General features: G+C 42.4%; 1 protein-coding gene across 17 annotated transcripts in view; it reads left to right on the top strand.

Annotated features, from left to right (window-relative positions):
• syne1b (spectrin repeat containing, nuclear envelope 1b) overlaps positions 1–12646 on the top strand; it is a 665691-nt gene that overhangs the window by 487923 nt on the left and 165122 nt on the right. For all 17 annotated transcript variants that reach the window (XM_069932310.1, XM_069932313.1, XM_069932309.1 and 14 more), the window contains 3 exons: positions 1475–1657; positions 5766–5915; positions 7861–8037. In XM_069932310.1, the coding sequence (XP_069788411.1) occupies positions 1475–1657; positions 5766–5915; positions 7861–8037 (510 nt within the window). The remainder of the gene's footprint in view (positions 1–1474; positions 1658–5765; positions 5916–7860; positions 8038–12646) is intronic.

Below are 12646 nucleotides of genomic sequence, written 5' to 3'. Positions count from 1 at the left end.
CACCAGGCGCTTTTCCATTTGGCATATCTTTTATAGCCATTTCAATTTCACTATCCGTAAAAGGTTTATCTAACTCTTGTCTGTCTTCTTGAGATAACTGTGGTAAATTAATATTTTTCAAAATACTTCTGACAGCTTCTGACACTTTTGACAGCTTATTTCACACCCAACTTCCCTATGTGGCAAAAGGTGCACCTCAGATCCCTGTTAAATCTTTCTTTGGTCACCTCAAACCTACATCCCCCAGTTTTAGACTCCCCTGCCCTTGGGTGGGGGGGGGTTTAAAACTATGACTCTTTATCTTTTCCATGTCCCTCATGATACCTCTAGATCACCCCTCAGCTTCTGATACTACAGGGAGAAAGAAACAGTCTATCCAGCCTCCACTGATAGCACAAGCCTTCCATCCTTCTGAATCTTTACTGCACTCTTTTTCTAGCTCATTTACATCCTTCTGATAATTGAATGACCAGAACTGTGCAAAGTTCAAGAAAATTGGCAAAAGAGAAAGGGGAAGAGACAAAATAGGTTTGCACATACGGATGCTCCTCTACTTAGGATGGTTTGACTCATGATTTTTCAGTTACAATAGTGATACATAATCGGTACAATCCGTACTTCAAATTTTGAATTTCGACCAGTTCCCGCACTTGCGAAGTGCAGTATGATATTCTCTCGCGATGCTGGGCGATGGCAGCGAGCTGCAGCATCCACTCAACCTCAAGTGTAAACAACTGATACTATGTTGAAAGTGTTTTCGCATCCCATCATGTCTCCTAAAAGCCCATGTATGTCTCCTGCTTTGTTTTAGGTAAATTTGCACTGCTGTAGGCTATGGTAAGTGGTCTGAGCACATTTAAGGTAGGCTGGGCTGGGCTACGTTGAACAAAATTCTTTCAATAGTCAATAAATGACAAGACATTCAACACTTCATTATAAAATTGGCTTTGTGTTAGATGCTTTTGCTCAACTGTAGGCTATGGTAAGTGGTCTGTGCACATTTAAGGTTGGCTAGGTTATGATGTTTAGTAGTTGCGGTATTTTTCAACTTACGGTTTTTCCACTTACGATGGGTTTATCGGAACATAATCCCATCTTAAGTCAAGGAGAATCTGCAGTTGTTACATTTCTGGAAAGCCATGTGCAAAGCTATTTTCTCTCTTCCCCTTTCTCTTTTGCCAAAAAAGGATGTGATTTTCAAAAGAGAGTTGGCTAAATGTTTGAAAACATTGTGGGTAAGGGCTCAGAGCAAGTGACTGAAATTAATTGAATGGTGTCCATGAAGTAGCATTGGCAAATGGGCTGAATGACCTTTTTCCATGCTAATTCATTCTATGATCGTAATAGCTTGTGATTAACTGATTTTTTTTGCCATCTTGTGAACAATTGTGTAGTGGACATAACTTCACTCAAGGTCCAGATGTGATTTTTTTTTTGCTTTGTTCAAATGTTCTTCCAACTCTCTTGTTTGCAGGAATTTTCCAAGGAGGTCGATGCCAAATCTTCCCTCAAGTCCTCGGTATTGAGCAGAGGAAATCAGCTGTTGCGCCTCAAGAAGGTGGATACAGCAGCCCTGAGATCTGGGCTGGCCCAGACCGACAGTCAGTGGACAGAACTCCTCACTCAAATCCCACTGGTTCAGGAAAAGTTGCACCAGGTACGGTAGGGATATATGTGCCATGCAGGGATTGGGATCTGGTCAGGGTCCAGTGAATCTCTGCTTTGCAGTAAGAATGTTGGTTTCTGCTTCCTCTTTGGTGATTTTCAAGGGAGTGAGTGGAGAAGTGGACTCAGTCTGGTGTTTCTTCAGAGAGCGGTGGGACTTTGGGAAAAGCTGAAGTTAGACAGTGGAGATGGTTGAGACTGATAGTTAAACTGAATATATGGGGTGGGGGCAGGAGGATCAGTTTGGATTTGGTATATGGGTATGGAGAGAGTTCTTAGTGATTCTTGCAATGGGAAATAACAGTTTAAAAGGCTCAATGTCCTTCTTCCATTCTGCAAGAATTTGTGGTTCCAAGCTAATGGTGAATGATGGGATTGTGATCATCTTCCTGCAGAGTTGGAGGGATACCTTAAATCAGCCATTCTCAACGGAGCAGGGGTGGGGGGCAGCATCTTTAATGAAAAGCCTTGTTTTATTTTCACCTCACTTAACATGTTAGGGTTAAGGGTTAGGGTTACATAATTTTTTTATGTAGTCAGTAGGAGAGAAGCATGGAAGGAACCAAAACTTGACCGCTTCACAAGGAAGGAGGACCAGAAACTTTGAGCAGATTCGTAGGCAGACATAGCGAAAAATGGTTGAGAATGGCTGCTTTAAATGTTGCAGGAACCACAGCAAAGTTTGACCTTGCCTTTAAATGTCAGGAAGAGTAGAGGCAGCTTAACACCTTTTGACTGTTCCTCTGAACTCCTCCTCTGGCCATTCTTCAGATACCTTTCTGCTTTTTGCTTATACCTTAAAAAAGGGTTCAGGTCGAAACATTGGTAATATATCTTTACCTCCTATGGACACTGTGAGACAGGCTGAGTTCCTCCAGAATTTCTCTGTTTTTTTTCTTTTTTCATACCTTGCCACTCCTGACACCACTCCTTCACCCTTCCCCTTCACTATTTCCCACCATCGTGCCAGGGAACTGGGATCTGCCAACCTCAAACCTGCCCGTCTTGATAATTGTACATTGGTGGACTGTCAGGCCTGTGCGGCTCCTCTCACTTGACCACAGGGGGTGCACGTTGTCTTGTCCAAGACAAAAGTGGGTGGTAGGGAACACTGCATCAGCTACGGTTCATTGAATTTTTCATCTATAGCACTCTACCATTAACCCCTGTCCATGTAACTTATTGACTTGTGGACAGGTGATCTTATTCCACTGGTTCAACATATATATATTCACATCAATCCTAACCCCATAACCTATTTTTATTCAATCCATCTGCCTATCTGAGAATCTTTTGAATGTCCCTCTTGTACCAGCCTCCACCACTATCCACAGCAATGCATTCCAGGCACCCACCACTTATTTTTTTAAAAAGAAATTACTTCTGACATCTCCCGTAAACTTTTTTCCACTCAGTTAAGCAGATGGTATTGGCCATTGTTGCCCTGGGACAAAGCTGCTGTCTGTCCACCCTATCTCTGCTCTTCATAATCTTGTACACCTCCATTTAGTCACCTCTCATCCTCCATTGCTCAAAAGAGAAAAATCCCTGTTCAGTCAACCTTTGACAATCCAAGGCACCCTTTTCTAGTTTGCTGATCAACACTAAATGTGCTTACAAGGGTATATAGCAACTGGTGTCCCTTTCTGCAACCCCAAGGCCCCTGAGTACTGTTCTCTATTGATTTGATTAATAATGGATGGAAGCCATGAATTGACAGAGATGTCTTGATGCATGGCATTTAATTCAAGATTCAATTTATTGTCATGTAATAAATTCAGTGCAATATTACACAAAATTTGTTTGTAGCTGCTGTAAGGCTGCTGTAAGGCAAACAGATTTGCCATTGGCAGAAATTGTCTGAAGCGCGCCTTGCTGTTAGAGAAAGAGAAGCAAAAGAGAGTCTCCCCAGAGTAACCGTGGATTTGCTTCCAGTGCTCCCACAGCCCCTGCAGCCTGAGCTCCAGATCCAAACTTCCGACCTGAGCAAGAACCCTTCAGCGCCCTCGGTACCCGCTCACATCCCAGTTCCGATACCTGGTACCCTTCAGCCAGCTTTCAGGAGTCTGCAGCCTGGTGTGAATCCCTCGACTACAGTTGCCAGCAGCCCATGGCCTGCATGGGTTCCTCGCCTCAAGTCACCAATGTCCTGCCATCTGCCTGTTCTTTAGCTGCAGAACCCCTCAGTAGTTCTCCACCATGGTCACGATTCCATTGTGTTGTCTCCTCTGTTTCTCCTTTTCAAATGGGGGATGTTCTCACCCTTTTCTGGTGCCCTGCGTCAGTCCTCTACTTCTCTGGAGTCTGCAACCCCTCGTTGGCTGCTGCAAATCATGGGCGCTGCCATCTTGGGCCAGACTCCATGGTTGCGGGATTTTTAAATGTTGAAGATATGTCTTAGGACACTTCTGGACTGCACAGTCCAGGTATGTTTGTCTGGTCCTGCTGCTGGGATAGGATCCACCTCACCTCATCTACGGCTATTCAGGGCACCTGTTTTCTGGGGGGAAATGAGGCTTTCTTTAGTGTCTGGTCACTTTTTTTCATCAAATCTGTCAAGAAGGGAGGAATCATTGTTGCTGACCCACAGGTTTGACTTTGTCATTGACTTTTCTGGTTTCTGCTAACATGCTCCCCTTTTCCCCCTCCTTTCCCTGCCCCCTGTCAGCTTTCCAGTCCCTTCCCTCTCTATTCACCTAGCCATCCCTCCTCCCCTTGCTTGCTGCTGTCCCTTGCCTCCATTCTCTACCTACTACCTCCTGCCTCTGTGACCATGCCTCCCCTTACCCTTTTATTTAGACGGCTGCTGACATTCTTCCACACCTTGATGAAGAGTTCAAGCCTGAAATGTCAGTTTTGTATTTTTACCTCACTGACAAAAGGCAAAGGAGGAAAAACCCAACACCCAACCCCAACCAACCAATTTTCCCTTGCAACCGCTGCAATCGTGTCTGCCTGTCCCGCATCGGACTGGTCAGCCACAAACGAGCCTGCAGCTGACGTGGACTTTTTACCCCCTCCATAAATCTTCGTCCGCGAAGCCAAGCCAAAGAAAGACATAAAGGACACTTTTAACCTGCTGAGTTTCTTAAGCATTGTATTTTGACTTATAGTCAGTTATGGTTTGAATACCCTGCCTCATGAGTCTCGTGTGGACAGTGTCACCCATGTGACTGTGGATTTTTTGTGCATATCCATGTTTTGCCTTTCTGATTGCACAGGAGAGAGTTCAGCACTTGCTGATCTCAATGCCACCTTATAACTTAACATGAAAGCAATATCTCTGAACAGTGTACGAAGCTCCATGTCTCGCCATGGTTTCTGATTTGTTCTGGCTGTGTAGCATTTGATCACTGTAACATCCTCAATGTATTGAACCCATGTAGCTGGTTATTGAGCTCCCACATAGGTGGCTGCCCCCCTGAATACCTGCTCCAGTCCGTGCTTTTGAAGCAGTCTTGCAGTTGCTGCTGTGGCTTCCTCTGACCAGGTGCTGATCTCCCTGTTAACTGGTTTGACTTGTTTGACCTGTAGTCTCTTTTGTTTTCAACCCACAGGGAAGACCCAGGAACCAAATCAAATCAGCGAATATCTGCTCTCTTCTAGCAATTGTGTAATTTTTTTCTCTTTCTTTATTGCCATCGAAAGCATTGCAAACCTTTGCACTGAGCATGAACTGGTTCTGAAGGGAATCTTTTAACTCGTTATTAAAGACAGTATTATACTTTTCCAGATGATTTTAATGGTCAGATAGGTTGGAGGGGCCTGTTACCGTGCTGTGTCTCTAAATTTAAAAACACTTGCTGCATATTGTGTATTAAAGGTAATGTCTATTCTATTGAAAAGCATTTGTCTAAGATCACAGAAGGTGACTGATTCATTCAGATATTATGGATTTGAGCAATAGAATTTGACTGGATGTTGTTGTGAATCAAAACGTAGATGTTTAAATAAAATGATTTACTTCACTGAATACTCAACCTTTTGTGGGATTTAGTGAGCTCTTTTAATGTGAATTCAAACATTGAGCTGAGAACTGCTGATTCATTGTCAAAGTGCAGGACCACAATGGACTAGAATTTTTTTTTTGTGTTTCCCAGCTTCAGATGGAGAAGTTGCCTTCTCGCACAGCAATCAATGAACTCATGAACTGGATCACCCTGATGGATCAAATCATCGAAGAGGACAATGAGAAGATCAAGAGTGCAGTGGGCTCACGGGTGATGGAACAATATCTCAAGAAGTACAAGGTGAGGGAGAATGTGCACTTGTGCTCCAGTTTATGAGATTCCCAGGGCATCCTTAAGACCTTTGCAAACAAAGAATCGCTTTGCACTTATTTTTCAGGGCAGTATAGCACCAACCTGTGAACAACTAGGTAAAAAGCAGTCGCGATGTGATGATAAATGGTTTGGGATTTTGCTTGATACCAAAGTAATGACTAAGGAGATTTCCCCAGCCTCACTCTTAAGTACAGGCACGGGGCCATCTGAAAGGATAGTTGTGGTTAAACATCACATCTGAAAGACCACACCATGTATTGCGCTGTACAATACTGCATTGAGAAATTGCCCTGGGTTCTTGGTGAGGTTTTTAGCGTGGGATTTGAACCCGCCACCTTGTGACTAGAAAGAAGCAACTCCAGTGCCTTGCAAAATTCAGGATGCTTTGGTATGCATTGCAATAAAGTTGTTCCTTTATTATGGAAATGTGTTGTTACAGCAACAATGTTTTATCTCCAATGTGGCAAAGGCTCTCAGCAAAATGTGTCCTGTGGTTAAATAGTATGTGGTGGTCAGTAATGTAATTGGTCTCATGAGAGTCATGATGTCAGCAAATGGTGCAGGATTGGGTGGTTACTGACCTTGGACATGTTCTGAGCAGAGGTTGCAGAAGAGGAACTGGAGATCTTTCTTCATTGCCAACTGGTGACCCAAAAGACAATTGGGCAATAAAAATTAAAAAAAAATTCAGATAATGGAAATCTGAAATATAAACAAAATGCTCATAACACTCAGCAAACAGACAACAACTGTGGAAAGATAAACTGATTTTGGGTTGAGGTCCTTTGTTACAATTGGGAAAGAGTTAAAATAAAGTTTTCTGTTACAGAGAGCGTAGGGGAGGGATGGTAAGATCAAATGGAATATCTCTGATAGAGCAAGACCATTAATGTGGCAGATAGATTCAGGTTGTGCCTCTTTATCAGTTTGTGTTGCTAACAGAAAGGCAGCAGGACCTGTCCAGTTAGTTGGATTATCCCAATGAAGAAGGAAAATCTGAGGCAGAGTTCCAAATGGATGATTAGCAGAAATGGCAGATCTGATCATGAGAGAAAGGAAGAGATCAAGTTTATTATTATCTTACTGTACAAATCGACAAAATGGCATTTCTCCTAACCACAGCGTGTGTGTGTGTGTGCACAAACCTCTGTATAGAGATACACACACACACACACTATACACACACCTATATATATATATACACGAACACACCTATATATATATATATACACACACACACCTATATATACACACACACCAATATATATACACACACACACCTATATATATATATATACACACCTATATATATACACACACACACCAATATATATACACACACACACCTATATATATATATATATACACACCTATATATATACACACACACACCAATATATATACACACACACCTATATATACACACACACACACACCAATATATATACACACACACCTATATATACACACACACCTATATATACACACACACACCAACATATATATATACACACACACACCTATACACACACACACACATATATATATATATATACACACACCTATATATATACCCACACATACACCCACCCCAATTTATATATATATACACACACACACACACACACACACACACACACACACACACACACACACACACACACAGCACATAATTACATATATACATTAAGATACAATTTAAGATAACGATATAATAGGTTACTCTATGGTGGAGAATTTGATATAAAAGTCTAGGAGAATCAGAAACCTGCCTGGATGTCACTGAGCAATTCGTACCTTTTTGAAAGTTGGTTCAAAATGTTGATCGGCCACGACTTGGCAGTTTCTACTTTGTGTTTCTAACTACACATTAACAGATTCAGAGAGCAATAACTTGCTTGCCCTCTTCCAGGCTTTCAAGATTGACCTGGCCTGTAAGCATTTGACAGTGGACTTTGTGAATCAGTCAGTACTACAGATCAGCAGCCACGACGTGGAGAGCAAGCGCAGTGACAAGACCGATTTTGCAGAGCGCCTTGGTTTAATGAATAGGAGATGGCAGCTGCTTCAAGGTCTCATTGCTGAGCAGGTAAGCACTGGACTCTCGCATTCTCCTTGACCCATTTGGACTAAAGTTTTCTCAACATTTTTTTTTTAATCGCAGATGTTTTTTAAAAAGTACCTTTAATTTTGGCTCTTTATTACAGGGGTGTGGAGTGTTACGCTCTTCATGCTGAAGGCATCATGTCTGTGGGATAGGTTAGATGAACTAGTGGGCCTTTTCTTGCCCATCATTTTTCTATGTAGTTACACAGACATTGGTAATCTGCGGGAAATGGTCTTTTCATGTATCCTGAAAAGGTTTTTTTTAAATTATGGGGACAGTGGGAAGCTTTTGAGTCATAGAAAATGGGAACAGAAGAAGGCCATTCAGCTCTTCGAGCCTGCACCCACCATTTGATACGATCATGGCTGATCATGCAACCTCAGTATCCTATTCCTGATTTCTCTCCATACCCCTTCATCCTTTAGCTATAACTCCTCTATTATCTTTTTAAATTAATATACACTATTGTAATTTATTTAAATGAGGCATTGTTTTGGCTGTAGCAAGTAAGAATTTCAGTGCATAATGATATTGACTTTGTTATATACAATTTATATGACAATAAAGTCAATATCATTATGACCACTTTGGATCTAAGATGGGACAGATCACAGACCTATCCAGAGTGAGAAGCTGGCATTTATGAAGGAGCAGAGAGATTTGGAGATGTGGTGGTGAAATTCCAGAAAGTTGCTGAGCAAGATTTAGAAGGGAAACCAAACGTGCAAAGTTTTACCGATCAGGGAAAGATGAAGCATTGGGCGAGGACATGTGCAAATTGTGGTCTATGAAATGTGAAAGGTGTTGATTATTTATAGTATCTCCACTTGTGGAGAAGAGCAAAAACGTGATATTGTAAATGTGGAAGGAAACTTCCTCACATGGGGAAAGGTGAGAATGTGCAGAAGAGGTTAGCGGAGTGCTGAATAGGAAGGAGAAGGGAATAGAGCATTCCGTCGATAGGCTATACAGCATGGAATCAGGCCTATCAGACAACTTGTCCAAGTCATCCAAGTTGCTTGTGTTCAGCCCATATCCCTCAAACTTTTTGATCCTCAAACGTGTCTAAATGTCTTTTAAATGTTATAATATCTGCCTCTGTCACTGCCTCTAGATCAAATGGGAAGGAGATTGAGCGGAAACAGTAGCATGGAGTGGTTGGATCAAGTCGTCTATTTCTGTGCAGTCTGTTATGTGAGCAAGGTTAATATCATGATGGCCCTTCTCTTAGGACAGGGAAACATAAAGGGGTGGTGTCCTTGTGCAAATGTTATACAAACTCAAGTTTGGCCACATTAGGAACAGTGCTAGACACCACAGGTCTGGAAGGGTTGTGATCTTCCACTATGCAGAGAACAGATTCATCTAAGTAATACCTGAGTTGGCGAATACCTGGTTTCAGAAGCAAATTTTCTTGAGTTTGGTGATTAAATTCATTAAGCTAATTGAAGGAAACGGTAGATGAAATGGAGAGGAAGCATCCCCATTGACAAGGGCATCATTATAAAATTAAAATTTGGTTGTTCATGGGGAATCCCATCAGTTGTGGAACTCTGTAACCGTCTCTCCCTGAGGATGAGATGAGTTGAAAATTTCAAAGCTGCCTTTAATTGATTTTTGTGAGGTAGATATATTATAGGTTGCAGGAATAATGTGGGTTGAATGAGTTTTGCAGTAATTCCTGTACAACTCGATTGAATGATGGTGGGGCAAGGTACTGAATGAGTATTGTGTTCAATTTCGGACATTGTGCTACAGGAAAGATGTTGTCGAGCTGGAGATGGAGCTGAGGAACGGGAAAGGTTTGATCATACTCTTAGGGTTGTATTATAGACCGCCTAGTGGTCAACGAGAATTAGAGGAGCAAATCTTTAGAGAGATAGCAGACAGCTGCAGGAAACATAAGGTTATGGTAATAGGGGATTTTAATTTTCCACATATTGACTGGAACTTCCATACTGTAAAAGGGCAGGATGACTTGGAGTTTGTCAAATGTGTTCAAGAAAGTTTTCTAAATCAATATATAGATGTACCAACTAAAGAGAATGCAATACTGAACCTCCTATTAGGGAATGAGACAGAACAGGTGACAGAAGTACATGTAGGGGAACATTTTGGGTCCAGTGATCATAATGCCATTAGTTTCAAGTTAATTATGGAGAAGGATAGGCCTGAGCATCAGGTTGAGATTCTAAATTGGATAAAGGCCAATTTTGAGGAAATGAGAAAGAATCTAGAATATGTGGATTGGGATAAGTTGTTTTCACGCAGTGATGTGCAAGCTAAGTGGATCTTCAAAGATATCAAGTTTGTATGTTCCTGTCAGGATTAAAGGCAAGATTAGTAGGCATAGGGAACTTTAGTTTTTGAGGGATATATGGGATCTGGTTCAGAAGAAGAGGTGTATAACAGGGATTGGCAACATGCAGCAAATGAGGTATTTGAGGAGTATTAAAAAATGTCACGAGGTTGCAGATGATACAAAATAAAATCCCAAGAGCAAGGATAATAAGGGACAAAACTGGACCCCTTGAAGATCAAAGTGGTCGGCTTTATGTGGAGTTAAAAATGATGGGGGAAGAGCTTAAATTATTTTTTCATTAGTATTCACTCAGGAAATGGGAATATAGTTCCAGGAAGTAAGGAAAACAAGCAGTGAGGTCATGGAACCTACACAGATTAAAGAGGAGGAAGTGCTTGCTGCCTTAAAGTAAATAAGGGTGGATAAATCCCCGGGCCTGACAAGATATTGCCATGGACCTTGAGGAAGACAAGTGTAGAAATTTCAGGGGCTCTGGCAGAAATATTCAAAATGTCCTTGGCCACAGGTGTGGTGCCAGAGGATTGGAGGGTAGCTCGTGTTGTTCTGTTGTTTAAATAAGGCTTTAAAAGTAACTGGAAATTATAGCCTTGCGTCAGTAGTAGATAAATTTTTGGAAGGTGTTCTAACAGATTGAATATACAATTATTTGGATAGCCTGGAACTGATTAGGGATAGTCAACGTGGCTTTGTGCATGGTAAGTCATGTTAACCTGTCGTGATCGCATACTTACCTTCACTGGGAGGAGGAGGGAGTGTCAGAATCACCCATGTAGCACTGAGCCAGTGAGAAGGTCAGGAGTTTAGCTGGGTGGTGTTTGGGGAGTTGAAGAATGTAATGTTGTGCCTAGTGAAATATAAAAAGAAAGTCAACTCTATTGTGTGCTGAAAGAAACTAGCGAGTGTATTTATTTGTTTGTAAGCTGTGTTAAATCAGTGCCATTACAGACTAATCTTATAGAGTTTTTCGAGAAGCTTGCCAGGAAAGTTGATAAAGGAAAGGCTGCGGATGTTGTCTTCATCGACTTTAGTAAGGCCTTTGACGAGGTCTCACATGGGAAGTTAGTCAAGAAGGTTCAGTTGCAAGGTATTCATGGTGAAGTAGTGAACTGGATTCGACAATGGCTGGACGGAAGAAGCCAGAGAGTAGTGGTGGATGGTTGCTTCTCAGACTGGAGGCCTGTGATTAGTGGTGTGCCTCAGGGATCGGTGCTGGGACCATTGTTGTTTCTCATCTATATCAATGATCTGGATGATAATATAGATCAGCAAGTTTGCAGATGATACTAAAGCCACTTTCAGGTGCATTCTCCGCCAAGAATGCACCTGTAGAAGTGGATTCAGACCTGTGGAATGGTCATTCAGGTGGCTATGCTAAAAGCGCAGCGCTGGTCACCTGAAAAGGACAGCTGTACAGGAGGCGCCACGGAGCGCATTCCAGCTCCTGTTCCTTCGGGATGTCAGGGTTGGGATGCCCGGCGTCGGCCGCCCAAGCCCTGACGTCTGGCGTCAGCCGCCCCAGCCCTGTCGTCCGGCGCTGGCCGCCCCAGCCCTGACATCCCGTGCCAGGGGGTGGGACAATGGGGAGGGGGGCTGTCAGGCACTCACCAGCTGATTGTCATCCCCTAAGCAGCCGCTTTCAGGCGGCTGCATTCAGGTGCCTAGGGGGACTTCAGTGCTCCAGCAATTGTCCCTCTCGGAGGATAGTTGGAAAGTGTGCCTCAGAGGCGCCTCCTAATCTTTCAGGTGGTCTCCCGACAGCCACATAGGGGTAGAATATACGGCTTTACATTAAGGTGTTTTGGCCACCTGAAAATGCCTTAAGATTGGAGGTTTTGTGGACAGCGAGGAAGGTTTTCAAAGCTTGCGGAGGGATCTGGTCCAGTTGGAAAAATGGGCTGAAAAATGACAGATGGAATTTAATACAGACAAGTGTGAGGTGGAAGGACCAAACCAAGAAAGAAGATGCATGGTAAATGATGGCACAATGGAGTGTGGTAGAACAAAGGAACCTGGGAATACAGATACATGATTCCTTGAAAGTAATATCACAGGTAAATAGAGTTGTAAAGAGAGCTTTTGGAATATTGGCCTTCATCAGTCAAAGTATTGAGTATAGGAGTTGAGATGATATGGTAAAGTATAAGACATTGGTGAGGCCAGATTTGGAGCATTGTGTGTAGTTTTGGTCACCAACTACAGGAAAGATATCAATAAAATAGAAAGAGTGCAGAGAAGATTTAATAGGATGTGCCAGGACTTCGGGAATTA

This window comes from Narcine bancroftii, chromosome 4, assembly GCF_036971445.1.
Source record: "Narcine bancroftii isolate sNarBan1 chromosome 4, sNarBan1.hap1, whole genome shotgun sequence".
NCBI classification, from domain to species: domain Eukaryota; kingdom Metazoa; phylum Chordata; class Chondrichthyes; order Torpediniformes; family Narcinidae; genus Narcine; species Narcine bancroftii.
Note: the sequence above shows the minus strand (reverse complement) of the source record. Positions and strands in the feature narration are given on the sequence as shown.